The sequence below is a fragment of the Thalassophryne amazonica genome, chromosome 15, assembly GCF_902500255.1.
Source record: "Thalassophryne amazonica chromosome 15, fThaAma1.1, whole genome shotgun sequence".
NCBI lineage: Eukaryota > Metazoa > Chordata > Actinopteri > Batrachoidiformes > Batrachoididae > Thalassophryne > Thalassophryne amazonica.
Genome location: NC_047117.1, coordinates 82,840,547 through 82,859,944, shown reverse-complemented (window position 1 = coordinate 82,859,944; position 19,398 = coordinate 82,840,547). Strand labels below are relative to the sequence as shown.

Here is a 19,398-nt window from a genome sequence, read left to right as displayed (position 1 = left end):
TAACAAAATCAATAAACATAGTTAATCAGATTATAACAAGTAATTATATTGTTCTTATAGAGCCTTTTAAAACCAACTAAGGTAGCAGATAATTTAATGTTATCAGGACAATTATTCCAAATGTTAACAACTTTAACAGAAATGCAATATCTTTTTAGAGTAGTTCAAATCTTTGACTTCTCAAATACTAACATTCCTCTCAGTTGTAACTGGACTCCATCATTTTAAACAGATCCTGGACATGTTGAGGAAGAACATTATTTTTAACTTTATACATGATTTGAATTGTGGTGTAATCAACCAAATCCCAGTCTTTTGCTTTATAGAGAATTGCAATGGCTTTAGACATTTTTTCCATCTTAATTTTTCATCAATAAAAACCCCAAGAAATTTTGTTTCAGTTACAAGTTCAATTTCAGTATCATTTAGTAATAAATTTCTGTTTAAAGTCCCAGGATTTTTCCAGGATTGATAATTTGTTTGAATCAAACCATTGTTTAAATTTCTGTAATTCCTTCTCCGTCATGTCCAAAAGCTGTCCCAAATGATCCCCACTACAAAACACAGTTGTATCATCAGCAAACAAAATAAAAGTCAGGGACTTAGAAACCAAACATATCTCATTAATATATAAAAGAAACAACAATGGACCAAGGATTGAAACCTGGGACACGCCACATGTGATCTTCAAAATTTCAGAATTTATCACACATAAATGAACATGCTGATATCTATTGTGTAAATAACTCGCTATCCACTCATATGCCAAACATGGAGTATCCTAAATAATATGTTAGGAAGAAATGCTAAATCTATTCCATCATTTCTTGAAACAGGGGGTTGTTTTATGACAAAGCCTCTGGATATAGCCAATCACTTAATTCTTTTTATGATAAAATTAACAACCTTCGGGCTGATATGGCTCAAACTAATAACACAAAAGTAGAAGTTTCAATAACGGACAATATTATGGCAGAAAATGCAAATTTGGGTTTATTACTGTTACTGCGGGTCAGGTAGAAAAATTGCTTTTAGAATGTAAAGAAAAACTGTCTGTCGGGTGTTGATAATATTTATTCAAAATTATTTAAACTTGCTGCAAGGTCAATTGCTGTCCCAATGGCTCACATTGTAAATTTAAGTTTTGAGGAGCGTGTCTATCTACAAGCATGGAAAATGGCCAAAAAAGTGCTACTGCACCATTTTGCGGCCATAACAGTAGACCGAGTAGTCTGTTACCTGCTCTGAGCAAAATTATGGTGAGAATTGTCTTTGTACAAATTCAAAAATATTTTTCAGATAATTTAAATACTGATTGTCAACATGCATACCAGGCAGGTCATTCAACATCTACAGCTATGGCACAGATGACAAATGATGATCACATTAGATAATAAAAGGTTAGCAGGAGCTGTACTGTTGGATTTCAGCTCTGTTTTTGATCTTATTGAGCACAACCTCTTGTTATGAAAAATGCAATGTTATGGGTTCAGTCCAGCAGCATCTCTTTGCCTTAAGACTTATCTAGGAAACAGGAGGCAAACTGTCTTTTTTAACAGAATCCTCTCAGATGAGAAAACCGTTTGTTGGGGTATTCCACAGGGAAGCTGCCTAGGACCTCTCCTGTTTTCTATATATACAAATGACTTGCTGCTAGTCCTGCAGAAAGCCAAAATATCAATGTATGCTGATGACTCAAGTATTTATTCATCAGATACTAATGTCCAAGAACTTGAAATTGTTCTTGGTGAAGCTCTAAAATCTGTGTAAGAGTGGGTCACAAATAACAAGCTAGCTCTAAATATTGGCAAGACAAAAAGTATTGTTTTTGGAACCAAATACATGTTGCTGATTGAACCTAAGCTGAGGCTTGCTGTCAAAGATGTAACTGTTGAATAGGTCAGCGAGACCAGACTGCTTGAAGTTGAAATTGACTCTGAACTATCATGGTCCAAACACATTAGTAGAGTAGTACATAGGAAGGGCAGGGGTCTTTCAATGATGAGAAGATGCTCCCACCTCTTACCTCCTAATACTGCTGCTGATGTAGTAAAAAGTCTTGTTCTGTCACAGTTCGATTATTGCTCTGAGATTTGTTCTTGTGCTGCTACAACACACATAAATACCCTACAACTGGTCCAAAATAGAGCTGCACGATGTGCACTTCGGTGTCCACTCAGAACTAATGTGAACTGGATGCATAATACACTGTCCTGGCTTAAGGTAAAAGAGAGATGTACAGCCTCATTACTGAATTTGATGAGGAGCATTCTTACAACTAAATCTCCAAATGTACTTTACAAAGAATTATTGTTCAGTCAGAATGAACATGATTATGATACCAGACATGCCGCGGAGGGCAGATTTATAATACCTAAAGTGAAAACAAATAAAGGAACAACTGCTGTAATGTATAGAGCAATGTTTGGCTGGAACACTTTGCCAAGGGACGTTATTAATGCAACCAGTAAACATCAGTTTAAAGTCCTTTTGAAAAGGAATCATTTTACAATTTAACATTTGGCTTTATTGCCCACTCTACGAAATTATTTTTAATCAATCATTAGACAAGAAGGAATTAATTGTAAGTAACCATATTCAGCCAAAGGTTTCTCTATAAACTAGGTCCTGTCAATGTGTGTACAGGTGAGTGTGTGTGTGTGTGTGCGCGCATGTGTGGAATGTGGGTGGAGGGAAAGGGTGCCTCTGTTTATATTATTTATATATGTATAGCGATGTGGTGTTGTGAAGGCTGGTGGAAATACTGTTCTGTGAGCACCATGCTGGGTTGACTCCAGGAAGAGTAGCTGTACTTGCTATAGCTAATGGAGATGAAATAAATATCAAATATCAAATTAAAGCCAATGAAGTTGTGCAATTTTTTTCTAAATCCAAATTGCTGTTCACTCAGTACATGATTTTTAGCCATGAAATCATTTAACCTCCTTGCAAATACCTTTTCCAGAATTTTAGAAAACTGTGCTAACTGTGCTAAGATTGGCCAATAGGTTGAAAAGACATGTTTATCACCAGATTTGAACAACGCACCTCGTCCATGTCCAGGCATTTTTCCACACCATTTACAGGCCAGTGATGGTAGCGCAGTGGTAAAGTTTCTGGCTGGCAATCAGAGCTTTTGTAAATGGCAGGTTCGAATCCCGTGGGTGGCATGTATTTTTCTTTTTTTTTTCTTCACAGAAGCTGCGCAATTTGGTTACACATGCTCCAGCTGTTCACACTGTGTTCCAGCTGCGATGGTTTTGTGCACGCTCGTGGATGACAACGTTGCGTGCATGAAACCATAGCAGTGGGTTCATTTACGCCTTCCTGTCAGATCGATGTTTTCGTGGTTCGCTCATACAAACTGTTCCACCGTCATTTGTCCTGATTTGTACTTATTCGTACTATGTGTGAAGAGGCCCTTAACCATGTCTCTGTAATTGCAATAACTAAAAATATTTATTATAATGTTTTAATTAGTCTTAAATTCTTGAAATATTGGTAGCAAGAGTTCTACTATTAAAATTCATGATTGAAAATGTCCCGTCATAGATTACTCCTTAAATTGTTCCTCAGTAAAATATTTACAATGATGAATAATGTTGGCGCCATCTTATCTGGCTGATCTGGTGGAACTTTACATGCCGGCCCGGGCTTTGCGATCGCAGGATGCGGGATTTCTCTGTGTTCCCAGGGTGAAGAAGTAGTCAGCAGGTCAAAGAGCCTTTTCGCATTGTGCAGTCTTCCTGTGACCGTGAGGCAGTCGGAGTCTGTGGACATTTTTAAGTCAAGACTGAAAACCTATTTTTATTCTCGTTCTTATGAATAGTTTTTTTTATGTTTTATTCTTCTACTTCTGTTTTTAATCATGTATTTGAATTTTTTATTCATTTTTAATTGTTTATTTAAATTTTATGTTGAATTGTTTCATGTAAGGCGCCTTGAGATGGCTTTGCTGTGATTTGTCAGATTATAAGCTAATTAAATTGAAATTAAATTGAATGTTATTGAGGAAAAAACAATCTGGATGAATTCTATGTTCAGTATAATCAAACACTTTCAAACTGAGCTCCTGTGCAGAGGTAGACTGAAAAAGGTCAGCTGACATCACATAATAAATATAATCCACAAATGTATAAATACAGCGGTATCACTTATAATTTCATCCAAATATGTGTCAGACACAGCCATTATAGGAATGCTGTTTTAATGCAGAATAGGACTTTTGTTCCACATAAAAAAACTTTTAAGAATACATATCAACACCAGCCATGGATTGAGTGACCAATCAATGAAAAAATAAAAAAGTTAATAAATAGCAAAACAATGTCTGCACAGTCTTCCATTTCATCCTCATTCAAAACCTTCTAACTGATTGATGCTCCTAATGCACAGACCTCTGGCATTTTCAGGTTGCATCCTTGTGTTTGATAAAAACCTTACAGTTTGCGACTCAAACTGAATGGATCTTACCCTGTTTCCTAAGCAGCCTTGCTTTCCTGGCGATGTCCGCATTACTCTTACTAAGATATAAATATTTGTGCCTTTCAGCTTCCTTTCCTATTTACAGTAATTCGACTTTATGCCTTGTTTGCAAAACAGATGATAATAACTGGAATTATTTGAGGCTTATCCTTCTGAGCCCGAGCCGGCAGAGTGTGACATCCTTCGACATTTTCTTTATTAATGTCAATATGTTTACTATGAAGGAATGCAGTCACCTGTTCCTCTGTAGTTTCCTCGTGTCCACCGTCCTCAGCACTAACTCCCGTCACAACCTGTGAAAAGTTCCTTGGTTTGATTTTTAGTCCAAAGATATGACATCGCTCATCCGAGAATACTGCTCCAAATCAGAAACCCGATTTTCCAGACAGAAAATTTTCTGTTGTCGTTTCAGCTGTTTGATTTCTCCCATCAGCTCTGTGATGATGCGGCTTTGCTTTGTCAAAGATGCCATTTCCATGGACATCATATTCATGGACTCCTTTAATTCCTCCATTGTCTTTTTGAAGGATTTTTAAAGTCATGTTGATTTCAGTAAGCAGTAGATCTTGATTAAAAGCAAATCACACCACTACTAGTGTTGGAAACATGACAATAAAAATCAGTCTATTTGACTTTCTTTTTTAAAATTACCTCTTTGATTCAGGATTTTTGTGCACGGTTATAGTGTACTTTTACTATTGCCATTATTATTTAATTACTGGAGTTTATTTTGTTCAGTAGTTTGATTCCTGGGAAATGCCTATCTAAACAGTTATAATATTACAATTATTTTAAAGAAATGTGACTTTTACTGAGAAAAAACATAGTATTAGGAACACGATGATCTGTGAGGCCAAAGTGTTTGTGTTTATTCTAACAATTGCTCAGAAAAAAAGGTGGTAAACAGTCGAAACACATAGGAGAACATATTAAAGACTCCTGAAAGCAGGAGGAAGACAGAGAGAGAAGATCTGCTTTAGTGGTCCTGAGAGGCTCAATTACAGTGCTGGTAAGTGTTTTTGGCACAAGTTCAGGAGAAAGTACAGGAGGAGAGTGGATGGAAAACTGCTCCCAGGGGAGCGATGGAGGAGATGCCCACCTCTGAGCACCAGGTGGAAGACAGAAATGGAAGAGATAAAATGCTAACACCAGGAAAGCAAGGAGGAGGAGGAGGACCTACTTCCTGTGTCTTAGACTTTGACAGTGACCGTGCTCCTGAGCAATTGTGTTCCTTCTCACAGGCTCAACTCTCCTGTGGCTGTCGACCCAGATATCTTAAGTCAACAAATTTATCTCAACCTCACCCAGCGGGGTTTGGATTGCACTCAGCATCTCCATCCAAGTCCCCTGCCACATCAGGAAATGTAGCAAACGTACCCATGGCTCAAAGTGCAGGTCCAGTCATTTCACAAACAATTACTCTCTTTTATTTCGCACTCAAGCTTAAATTACACAACCTGTTATTTTACAGTGAGCCCGCTGTGACTGCGCGCGTTTCTGTGGGTCCCTGGAAAATGCTGGCAGGAGAAAACCTGCAGAGCAAACAAGAAGCCCTCAAAGTTTACAGCCTTCAGAACAGATAAAATAACTACAATACATCACATGCACATGCAGGACCACACATTCACGTGGAGCTGTGCACGCCGTACCCGCTGTTCCTCCTCAACAGCTCAGAGTTTTGTTCTTCCAAAGCAAACATCACACACAGAGACACACACACACATACACACTTACTCTGAAGGCAGTGCCCTCTTCGATGATTGTGGGCAGCTGCGACAGGCAGATGTCCACGGCGAGGTCCCACGCCTGCCTGGGTAGAGGTGACAGACACGTCACATTAAAATGACAACATAAGTTATCAATAATATCCTAAATTATACGACATTTTAAGACAGGAGTTCTGTTCTGACTCAAGATGAATCATATCTCTCTCATGCTGTTGTGAACCCCCACACCCCCTGACGGAGGACCACTAACAATGCTGGGGACACGAGATCCCAGGCTGACCTTTAATGAGGTAACCTTATCACGCACATTTGCTGCTCTTTTAATTTAATTTTGGCATTTTCAAGCTGCTACTGAATAACTGAAAAACAGAAGTGAATTTTAAGGAAGCACAAGCAGCGGTCGCCAGACCTCCGCTTTGGACGGACAAGCAAGCTCATTCTAAGCATCATGTAACTTCAAAACTGCACATAAGCTTGAGAGAGAGATTCACACATAATCCTTTCTGCAGGGTTGTGTGGATGCCTGACCATGTTATTTGAGTTTTAGAATTGAATGACTGCTAAACAAGATATAACAGGTTGCCTCAGTTTTAATACAATTATATGTTGAAACATGCTCTCTCTCACGGAGTACATTCACTGCATACCTCACGTGACCATCCTCCTCACTCTGATATACTGGCTGATATACAAAATCCTTTCCACAGAGTTTATGTGGTGGTATAAATGTGTTACTTGAGTCTTATGTAACCACTGTTATACAATCAAAAAGTAAGAGTTTACTTCTCTGATTTAAGATGACCACAACCACCTGCTCCTAATCCATCATCAATCTCTCTGTCTCTGTCTCTCTCTCTAACAAGCCAGTAGGGAACAGACATATCTATAACATATTACATGGGTAAAACAAAGTTGCCTGAGAGAAGATGAGCTTGGCACCGCAAAATGGTCCATCAAAGCTCACCAGATTTTAAATCAGCTTGTCTTCATTATATGGCCTTTAATCCGGAGAGTTATAAAACAATAGTATTTACTGTTTAGAAGTAGAAAGTACTCACAATGTGCATACATCCGCAAAAGCCAAATATATTCTGCATCAAATTGAAAAGAAAATCCCTAATTTTCTAGGCCATTATCCCTGTGCTCAAAAAAATTTCATCAAAATCTCAGAACCTTTTCAGTCAAATATGGCTTTGGGGGTGAGCTGTGAGATTAACAGCTGGATTGGGACTGTGTTGAATGTCCTGCGAACGTTGTACCAGACCGTCGTTTTGAAGAAGGAGCTGAGCCAGAAAGTGAGGCTCTCACTTTACCAATCGCTTTACGCTCCTATCCTCAACTGTGGTCATGAACTTTGGGTAATGACTGAAAGAACAAGGTCACGGATACAAGTGGCGGATATGAGATTCCTCCACTGGGTAACTGGGCTTATACCGAGAAAATGGACCAGAAGCTCGACTATACAAGTGGGACTCGGAATACAGCAACTGCTGTTTCGCATTGAAAGGAGAAAGCTGAGGTGATTTGGGTATCTGGTGAGGATGCCCCCTGGTCGTTTCTCGAGGGAGGTCTTCCAGACACATCCAACTGGGAGGAGACCCTGGGGAAGATCCAGGACATGCTGGAGGGATTATATTTCCCAGTTTGTCTTGGGGAGTGCCCCGGGATCCAGCAGGATGAGTTAGGAGACTTGGCGGAGGACAGGGAAGTTTGGGATGATCTGCTTGGTCTACTGCCACACTGACCCGGAAAATCAGCAGAAGATGAACGAATGAATCAATGAATGTTGCTTTGTGCCAAACATTTTTCTGAAAATCAGTTCCAGAATATATTTCTGATCACTTTCAAAAATCGAATGACTTATTTCCGGGAACATTATATATCTGCCCATCAAATTTAACTGAAATTTGTTCATTACCTTTGGAGTTATCCTGCTAACAGACAGACAAACGGACAAATACAAATTAAAACTTTACCTGCTTGGCAGAAGCTATTACCCTGTTAAACACAGAGAGAGGGACTCATCTATCATTTTATCTATCTGTACATGTCTTAGTTTTTTCCAAACACTAACAGAAACATGATTTAAACTTCTACTGTTTTTCTGGTTAAAGTCTTCTGACTTTACGTATGTAATTTCCCTCAATGAACAAATCTTCCTTACCTGAGCTTTGATAATCTCATTAACATCAGGCTGATCTAGGTTTTGTTTCTTCATAAATCATGCAGTAGAATTAAAATTCTGTTGCATATTTTACACTCACGAGTTAATTTGAAAGCATCTCCCCAAGAGTTTGAGAAGATTGTAACTTGCAACAATTTTCATTTATTTCACAGTCACAGAAATTGTGCACGTACATTTCTTTCTCTTCCTGCCCCCAGGTCCAAGAGAGGGCAGCAAGGAGCCTTTCTCACATTCTCAAACAACAGCTCCTCTTACGGCCATCATATCTAATTCATGAAGTTATGCAAGGCACATCAAACCTTATCGCACTTCTCTGTTCTTTCAGTTCCACCGCCTTCATCTGAAACAGGCTTCAGCAAATTGAGCTCTGAGCCTCGATGGGCCTTTTTACCCTCAGTTAGCGCGAGTTACAGCTGAGTCGAGTTCCCAGATGTTGGACTAGACTGTGACGTGATGTTAAATGAGTGGAGTGCACGCTGTCTGAGGCTCTTTCTGCTGCTGAAAAGACTTTTCTGTTAGCTACGAGCAGTGTGCCGGAGTCGAAAAGTTAAGGATTCATGTACAAAGTGAAACTGTTCCGTACGATGCTACAAAGTTTTGATATCTCTTTAGAAGAATAACTGATGAGGAGATAAGTTTTTGCTGCAATACGTTAACAATTATTTTGAAAGTTGGGGTCGGGTCAAGTCAGGTCTGGGAGCAACCAAGTAAGTTGAATCAAGCCAAGTGAACTTGTTTAGTACTTTAAATCTTTGTTTCATTGACCTGACTCGGTCTTCGGATTGAGAATCTTTATAGACGTCTGGGAACTTGCATTGGTTCCATGATACGTGGAAGGCAACCACTCAAACAAACAACTAGCCATTCCCAGACTCTCAAATGTGGCCTCCCTTGGCCTTGTCGAGTTGCTGAGCCCTTAACACTAAGGCAGCTGTGCATTGGGTCATGTCTAGAGAAATGCACCACATGGCTATAATGTATCTGCTGTTCCCTCAGAATGCAGGTGACACTCCTCATCTGAGTCTCCTTACGTAATCATTCTTTTGACATAAAGTCATCCCAGCGGGATCCTCCAAAGAGACCCCGTACCAAGTCTCACAATCACACAGTACGACAGGAAGCACCATGACCCTAAACACTTGGACTTTTTCTCCTACAAAGGTATTAGCATCACCAAATACCGCTCTCTAGCCATAATAAGCTCTTCACCAATGACTCACAATCTCAAAGGCCAAAGACCCAGAGACATGAAGGTCACTGCTGAGATAAGTAAATGCCTCTACAATTTTGACACTTTCACCGCATACAAATACACTTCTGATGGGTGAGTCCAGGATGTCATTGAAAGGTTGGATCTTAGTCTTTAACCAGGAAAAATCACAACCCTAGACATGCAAATTCCACACTCACCTTCTAGAGTGCAATTAGGGTATCCAAAGATCAGAGCACCATGTGCGAAACTGAGCTCAGAAAAGTCAACAATGGGGTAATTTAATTCAGCTATTATGCTGGCTCATGAGATATTAGAATAAACAGAAAAATGAGCAATTCAGTAAAAAAAAGTCCACAGCTTATTTGATACAGTATTGCAACTAACATTTTGCCAGGCAGTGTGTCATTGCATTTTGTGTTCGCTCAGCAAATTGCTACATTCTCAATGAAGACACAGGTTCTTAGTGTTGCTCACAATTAACCAACACCAAATTGCACCATGTATACAAATTAACCAGAAAAATATTACCCAGAAACATAACTGTTCAGCGTGTAAACCCAATAACTTTAACTATGTAACAATTTATTAATTGGGTCAACTCCTTTTTATGGATGGAATGATTTTTTTTTCGTTGGTTTAAATTCCTATGAAGTGTGGCTACAAATTAATGATGTCTCCCTAGAAAAACACAACATAAGTAGATGCGTTTATACTGGTGATTCAGCTGCTGCAATAATGACAAAAATTATTTTTGAAAGTCAACAAAGAGGTAATTTATTCCAGTTGATATGCTGGCTGGTACTGCTTGGGAAAAATGGGAAAATGCACAAATTCAACTTTGAGGCAGAACAAAGACTCCAAGCAAAAATGTCAATGCTGCCAAACAGATATTACAACATTAATGAGCACAGGCACCAGTCATTTAACATGTTTTGCTTAAATTTTAGCTCTGAGTGTAAAACACCCGAATGATGGAGTAAACAGCGGCTCAGTGAAAAATGATCACCTGAACTGAAAGGATTGTTTTCATAGTTTCAGTAAACAAGAGTAATCAGATGATGCCATATCCCCCTCGGTCCCCACAAATCAGTAATACAAAGTGTCGAGGGATCACCCAAGTACACCCTTACACTAAATATGAATGAAATTGGTCAATCGGTTCTTAAAAACTCATCACTTTGCTTGTACTTTTCTTCTCTGTAAAAAAAAAAAAGAATAAACAATGTGTCCATCTTTTGCATTAAAAATGATTGTGACATTTTAATCTTGGTAGCCTCCATGAGTTTTCCCACATTGGTCTTCTGAGTTATTTCCATTATTCCACTTGACATTTGTCTCTGCACTTGTTGCAATGAAAACCTGTTGGCTGATTGTCATTTTTGGAATTAATTTGACATCTCTGGTGTCATAACGCATTGGCCCAAATGTAAGATGGGGTATTTTTTTTCCCTCCACAGGAAATAAATCTGAAAATTATGGGGTTGTCTTATAATCAGGGCCATTATGGATTCGGGTGAATACAGTATTTGGTTTTAGGACGTTGCTACAACCACATGACTCGTATCTCAGTGGTAGTGGCTACTGGCATGAGACATTTCCATGTTGTGGTGCTCCAACACTCTCAGCAGCTACAGCAGAACTCAATAGCACCACACAGTGATTAACAATGTATTACAATGCTACTATTTTATGAAAGGTTTCATAAAACCATGTCTCAATGTAAAATTGCTGATGTGTTTGTGGAACTTGCGTCACCATTTGAATTATGGCAGAAATCCCTAGAGATCTAGTGTATCATACTCACAGAACGTGAAAACCTGCTTATGATATGGACAATTACCACTTGGCAGTTGGTTTCAGAGAGCCAATGCACAGAAGCATCTTGCACCATTACAATTTGGGATGCAATTCTTATACCAGTAGCCACATCTTTCTAATTATTCATGGAGAACCTCAGATGCAGCCTCAAATTTGCAGATACAAGTGGCATCCATGGGTATGTGGACAGGGTAAGAGGCTCGAATATCTAGGAGGGACACAGAGTAGAACTGCTGCTTCTTCACATCGGAAACAGCCAGATGAGATGGTTTGGGCATCTGGTGAGGATTTTCCCTGGTTGTCTCCCTAAGGTCTTCCAGGCATGTCCAACTGAAAGGAGGTCTCAGTGAAGACATACAGTAGGACATGCTGGAGAGATTATTTACATTTTTATAACATCTTAGGATCTCTCAGGAAGAGTTACAGGACTTAGTAAATGGACTGCATTTATATAGTGCTTTTCCATCTGCATCAGACGTTCACAGCGCTTTACAATAATGCCTCACATTCACCCCGATGTCAGGGTGCTGCCATACAATGCGCTCCCAACAAGCCGGGAGCAACTAGGGGATTAAGGACCTTACCCGAGGGTCCTAAGATTTGAACCAAGGATCCTCTGGTCTCAAGCCCAACGCTTAACCACTAGACCATAACCTTGGCCAAGAAGAACGAAGAGTGGGATGAGCTGCTTGGTCACTCAGACACAGATAAGTGGTAGAAAATGAATGAATTATTCATGGAGCACAGGCTGCATGTGAGTTTATAGTGTGGTTGGGGAAACGCTGAGGGTAAAATCCTGTCTTCTGATAACTATTTTGTATTCATTTGGGAGCTTGAGGAATTACAGCATGATGGCTGTTCATGAACGTTTCCCAAAGCTTCATCAATTCATTCATAATCCACATTATTTTGGTTGTTGTGTGCATCACAGAGGCATTCTGCAGCAGTCACTGTGATGGATTCGTGTTCATCAAACAAAGTTCTGTATGAGTGTCAGCAAAGGAACCAAAAACTGCTTGTACAACTTTTGTCCAACAAAGATTTGAACATTTTGAAAATAATGAAAGCCCTTGAACAAACTGGTCAGTGTCTGTACTGAAGAGGACGACGGGTCTGCTCATGACATGTATGATCTACAAAAGAGTGAAATAAGCTGTCGTTTAAAGAAGAGCCCCATCAAACTGATGTCTCTTTAGGTTTCATAACGTGTGAAGTGCTGTGATTGGAATGTGCGCGTAAACCTTGCCAACAAACACCCGCTGGTGTTTATGTAATCTGATGGTGAGGAAATGAGCAAAAAGAGCAGTCTAATCAGCGAGGACACGCTCACAGGCGGGAGGCTGCTGCACTCTCGAAAGATGACAGCATTAACTTGGACGACTGCTGCCAATACCAATGAGTAAGTCATCATGAAAAGCCGTCTGTGTGCATGTGTGAGAGCGATCAGAGGACGGCCCACAACACAACCGTGGACGGGACCAGTTGGTGGCTGACTAAGCTCTTTTCCTGATGCCTGCTGAGAGTGGCGCAGTGAGGTTTACTCCCAAACACACACACACGTTGACACCCTGGCACACACACCCACACTCCAACTACCCACATGGGAGTAATCAGCCTTGGTTTTATCTTCTCTCTTCTTTTCTGCACCATTTAAATAACAATTGCTGTTTGCACACTGGCACCAACATCCATCACCCGGAGCCCAAATTGCCTATTTCCCTCCCACTACACTCCTTTACACTCCCCCATTCTGGTCCAAACTTTTGTTTTGTTTCTCCATACATTTAATCGCTGGCACTCCCATCGTTTGTCATCTTATTTCTCACACTCCTCAAGTAGCTCTTTGTCTTATTGTATCCTCCTTAATGCTGCATGTGCTGCTATGCAACGATGTGCAATTCCAATTTGCCTTGGCGGTAAACAATGCAATATAGCCACGATATAAAATAATGAGTCTTTAAGAAAAAGAAAAAGAAAGAAAGGACTCTTGTTTTAGAAAGACTATTCTTTACACTATTAAAGCGAGGCAAGAATGTTACACAACAAGTTTTTTAGACTGTCTTATCATTCATTTTTTAATCTGTTTGTGTTTGCTTTGTCTTCTTTGTCTTTTGGCTGTTCCCGTTAGGGGTCGCCACAGCAGATCAATCGTTTCCATCTCACCCTGTCCTCTGTATCTTCCTTTGTCACACCAACCACCTGCATGTCCTCTCTCAGCACATCCATGAACCTTGTGTTTGCTTTGTAATTTCTTTTTATTCTACTGTGTTTTATCTTTTAACTGTGCTTTTCTTGCTTTAATTTTGAATTTAGATTCATTTGTGGTGTTGTGAATTATGTGAAGCGCCTTGGGGCGACTTTGTCGTGATTTGGCGCTATATAAATTAATAAACTGAAATTGAAATTGAAGTCGTTCCAAGCGGCATAAAGAGCGAGAATTTTTTCTAACACCATCCAGATAAAGAGTGGGAGAGAGAGTCTCAGAGGGGCTCAGAGAAGAGCAAAAACAGAAACAGTAGCTAGTGGGAGAAGTGTTGGTGTATCTAGATAGATGATGGGAAAATGTTTCTCACAGTGTGGAGGAGCCTGTAAAGTCAATAAATACCAGAAAGATTTCAGACCAGGTACCACGGTGGGATAGGACGGGGTAGGTGGGCAACCACCATGTAGACATAACTGGCCTCAGCTGGGGAAAGAACCTGCAATGGACAGAGGTCCTGTCCAGGAGCAATTATAGACTCTCATACACTTTACACGACAGAATCCAGGGATAATTAACTACGTCTACCCTCACCTTTTGGGCTTCATTACATGTACAACTGTGCAATAATTTTACCATATCTATACATACCTATACTTATACTAATAATCACTATATTTTTCATGTAATCTGTTCACATCAGTATGTATGCACCCACAAGCAAACATCGCAATGTACTTTAGTCACCTTTCTTTAATGTAAATATTTTTTCTTTACTACTGTATGACTTTTGCTGCTGCAACAAGTGATTTTCCCCACTTTGGGCTCAATAAAGTTTCTTATCTTATAAGCACCTGCACCAGTGTACGTCAGCACCTCAGATTTAAACTCCATTACACTGGTCCATGTTCCTAATACGACCTCCAAAAATTGGGTAAAGAACTTGTACAACATAGTAGGAATGCTGTAGAAACTGATTACGACATGGCACGTCTCCATCAACATAGAGAATATGATTGCTCTTTGGACATGTACCCCCCCCCCCCCCCCCCCAAAAAAAAAACGCAGTAAGGTCGTGACCACATCAGAATGCCATTACAATGTAGTAACGACAACATTGTCATAGTAACACTACAACTCAAATCTGGTAGGGACTTCACTGATGTAGTACAAGCATGATGCAGATACGAAATACTGCATGGCGTGCTCACTGCGTTGTCATTACGTTACTGGAGTTCTCACAATGACCTCTCCATGCTGGTGCTATGACCCATGATAGGTCAATGTCCCGTTGTAGAAGACCACATTACATTTTAAATAGGCTTTTTCTGAGCTTACCACATCTATCACAATTTTTGTCACATTCAGAGAATTTAAATAATGGATCTAATCCTCACGCCATCACTTTTGGTTCAACTGATAACTATCTGTACGAGTAAACTGTTTTCTACAAGTATAACAACAAACATTTTAATTTTGTATACACGTTTCCTAAAGCAACTTGTGATAGTGAAAGCATGCACAAGCTATTACGAGCTCCTGGAGGTGAGCTGTCCATAGTGCAGATAATCCAATGACTGTTCAGCACCATGGACAGCTCACAAAGAGGAGCTCAGAGTTGTAAAACATAGTTGAATATAGCTTCAAAACAAACAAAACAGGCTTGTATAATAATAATAATAATAATAATAATAATAATAATCATGCATTTTATTTATAGCTGCCCTTCTAAGCACTCAAGGACACCACACAAGCAATAACAACTAAAACAAGAACGCTCTAAGAGCACAATATCCCCTATCGGCAAATGCTGCTTTAGTATTCTGGTAACATTTCGTTTCATGAAATTCCTCCTAAAAATGTGAGCAGAGTTGATTTCAGAATGCAGGCAACCACTCATGAAATTGATGGAGTCTAAATTTATTAATCAAGGGTCATCACTTTGGAAAAATGGGCCCAACATGAACGATATGAAAATATGTGTATTGCCAACCTATAACAAGGACTTGCACCAAGTTTCACGTCCATCCATCCCAAAAATGGTATAAGCATTCTGAAATCAACTCCTCTCACACTTTTAGGAGGAATTTCGTGAAACTTTGTACAAGTCCTTGCACCCGTGTTTTGGTGAGAAGTGACTCACTCATGTTCTCAGACAGACAGATGGAACTCACTACGGCGTAATTCCCCCTTCGGGCCTTCAGCCAGTGGCGGATAGCAACAGTAAAAACAGTTAGAATAAAAAATACACGAGAAATAAAAACAGGTTAAAATTAGGCAGTACAATTGATCAGAGAGAGAAAGCAGTCTTAAACAGATGAGTTCTGAGATGGATTGAAAGTGAGTGTTAAAAAGTCTATGTTTCTGAGCACAGGTGGTAATAAGTTCCAGAGCTGGGGAGCAGAGCTGCAGAATGCTCTCCACCCCATAGTGATAAGACGGGTAGGAGGAACAGTGAATTGTATGGAGGAGGAGGATCTGAGGGTGTGAGAGGGAGCGAGAACGTGGAGGAGGTTAGACAGATATGGAGGTGTGAGCAATATGGAATTTAACCGGGAGCCAGTGAAGTTGCTGCAGGACCGGGGTTATGTGGTGGATGGAGGTGGTTCTGGTGATGATATGGGCAGCTGAATTCTGAACCAACTGAAGCTTACAGAGGTATTTGTGAGGGAGACCAAAGAAGAAGAAATTGCAATAGTCTAGGCGAAAAGTGTCAAGGCTGTGAACAAGGAGAGTAGAGGTATTGGGGGGCGGAGGCAGTTAATGTTATGTAGGTGGAAATATGTAGACTGGGTGATGTTACTGATGTGGGATTGAAAAGGTAGAGGATTGTCGAGGATGGCACCCAGATTTTTAACCTGTGGGGTAGGAGAGACAGAGAACTTGCCAATAACTAGAGAAAAACTGGCTGCTGTTTTGGAAATTGTTGATTTTGTACCAAGGAGGAGAACCTCTATTTTATCACTGTTTAATCTGAGAAAATTTGAAGAGAACTAGGATTTTATTTCTGTTATAAAGTCAATAAGGCAGGAGGGTGAAAGAGTGGAAGTGAGTTTGCTGGAGAGACAGAGCTGAGTGTCATCAGCATAGATAGTAAATTGATGTTTCTGCAAAAAATATTGCTGAGGGGAAGGAGGTAAATCATGAAGAGAAGTGGCCCCAGGACACACCTGAAGTGACAGTGGAAGGCTGGGATGTAGACACAAGAAAACCTGCACAAGGAAAGAAAAAGTGTAGCATGTGGCATAGTTTTTATCAGGACTGCATGGACCTAGTGAGAATATGGTAAATGCATGGTGCGATGTGATTGTATGTAGTAAGACGGTTGGACGTGATAATTGTGCATAATTGTGTGTGGTAAGAAATTATTGGGAACGCATCAGAGGCAGCGTGAACTTGGCAGGGGCCATGGTATGAACTTAAAAACTACACATTTGTCCATTTTTACCAAATACATTCATCAGAATTTTCAGGATGCTGTGCAGTCTTCATGGTTTCCATCTTTGTACACACAAGTGAAGAGAATAAAGGACAGGTGTTATCCATCTATACATAATCTATAATCTCCAGAGGAAACCTACAATTTTTTTAATCAAACGTGGACATGTCGAATTGTCAGTTATGTGTTCAAATGAGTGGTTTGAGGAACAATAAAAAATTAACTTCAAATACATCATGTCAGACAGAGTATGCTGTCGCTCAACAAAATCTTTTCTCTGCCCTCTTATGAAGCAAAGAAACAAACAGGAATAATGGCCAGAAACAACATACTGAAAAATTAAAGTAGTGTAAATTATACTTATCCTGCGCCTGGTAGAACATATGGTGGAAGGCAGAAACAAGTAAAACACCTACATGTTTTGGCTCACACTCGTTGAATAGCATTTATTTTGAGAATGATAAACGTAAAAAAGGAGAAAACCTGCTATGAATACCGGCATATTATTAGGTGGACATGATTATGGGAGCCGCAGTGAACGAACGTGTTTTTTTGTGTACTCACGAATTGGTTATCAAGCGTGGAATCAGGTCCAGCCCCAGAGGGTCTGGATCTAATCATGTGTGGTGGTAAGGGATCCAATGGAAGAGCAGGGAGAGATAATAATAATGATGTAAGTTTTGGTGACCACTTTCATAGGTCACCGCTTGAAAGCTTGCCCATACTTTGGAAAACCTTAGAGGGTACAGGAGGGTCATCGTGATCAACTGGCATAGTCAGTCATTGTGCTGTAGTTTTGTTTTGACTGTGGTGGGAGTTTGAGGAAAAAAAAAGTGAATTCTGGTATACTTTAGTAAAGGCACCTTGACACTTGCACAAACTTGATCCCCACACTGGAATGCAATTTAGCGTGCCAATGAGAAAACTTGTTGTAAACTGCTGTAAAATGGGTGTGAACTGTGCACAGCAAGGTGTCAGTGCGCAACAAAATGTTTGAAATGTTCAAAATTTCTGGCATACATAAATTTCAAGCCACTTGTGGCAACTAGCAGTGAACATTGTGCAAACAATTGTTTTACAATCTCGTGCATTTCCATGGAGCCCAAAATGTTGTTGCACATGCTGTGATGTCACCAGGAGGTTTTCCAGAAATTGTTTTTAGACACGTCACATGGTACACGGCCAGTGCATTGTATCATCAAACCATATGCTAGATCAGATTCGCAGGCAGCTGTGATCTTCACACGCTGATTTGCTTTTGGTTATAGACTGTCAAATTTTGGGATGCACAAAAGAAGAATAAGAAAGAACTTTATTAATCCCGAAGGAAATTATTTTGCCAGAGTGAAACGGTAAACATTGCTTCTTTTTTCTTTTTTTACAATGAGAACAATGAGTACAACAAGTTTATGCGAAATGACTGAAAGACACATGGCACAGGATGTTTGACAGTACTGCACATAGCTCTGAATAACTGAAAACTCTGATCATTATGTTTCTGTGTAGGCTCTCAGTTGTCCAGGTGGTTTCCATAGTAGAGAAGCTTGAATCTTCGAGTGGACTGGGTTGCTTGACGCGAGGACGTTTCGCTTCAAATCGCAGAAGCTTCCTCAGCTAAAATTCTTGCGCTGGTAGTCTGACTTCTGTCTTGACTCTTGTAGAGAAGAATAAACAGAAGCCACAAAAGCTGGAGTTTTAAACCTAATCAGACCCCTCCTACCGAGAGGCAGACTGCTATAGGCTAGTGATTAAACAATGGCTCTAATTAGCAACTATTGTGCTCTAGTTGGCACCCTCCTAATGGCAGGGCAGCTGTCCCTCCTAATGATGGGACGGACGCCTTTCCTGATGGCTCCCTTGATGACTCTCCTGATGATGTGAATGACTCTACCATGAACAAAAGACTGAAACTGCTTTGACCTGAGTGCCCCATTGTAAACAGGGGACAAAGCGTGTCTCAGACCCCCTCCCCGATTAAGGCTGGGTTTCAACTGTTTCACACAGAATGCCTCCTTGACTCCTCTCTCAAACCATTTCTTCTCTCTGGCTAAGATTTTAACTTCCTTGTCCTCAAACGTGTGGTTAGTCTCTTTAAGGTGGAGATGAACTGCAGATTGAGGTCCATTGGCGCCCTCTCTGCGGTGCTGGTATAGCCTTTTGTGTAAAGGTTGCTTAGTCTCACCTATGTAGCGTTTGTTACAGTTTTCCTGACATCTGACAGAATACACTACATTGCTCTGTTTGTAACTAGGGATCCTGTCCTTAGGGTGAACTAATTTCTGTCTCAAGGTGTTAACCGGTTTAAAGTAAACTGGAATTTTGTGCTGTCTA

The 19,398-nt window shown here is 40.1% G+C and overlaps 1 protein-coding gene across 9 annotated transcripts in view; it reads right to left on the bottom strand.

The window, feature by feature from the left end:
- Window positions 1–19,398, bottom strand: part of rptor (regulatory associated protein of MTOR, complex 1) — a 323,941-nt gene that overhangs the window by 87,719 nt on the left and 216,824 nt on the right. For 5 of the 9 annotated variants that reach the window (XM_034188053.1, XM_034188054.1, XM_034188058.1 and 2 more), the window contains 2 exons: window positions 6,220–6,295; window positions 4,722–4,778 (listed from right to left, as the gene is read on the bottom strand). In XM_034188053.1, the coding sequence (XP_034043944.1) occupies window positions 4,722–4,778; window positions 6,220–6,295 (133 nt within the window). The remainder of the gene's footprint in view (window positions 1–4,721; window positions 4,779–6,219; window positions 6,296–19,398) is intronic. The other 4 variants (XM_034188056.1, XM_034188059.1, XM_034188060.1 and 1 more) reach the window with 1 other exon arrangement.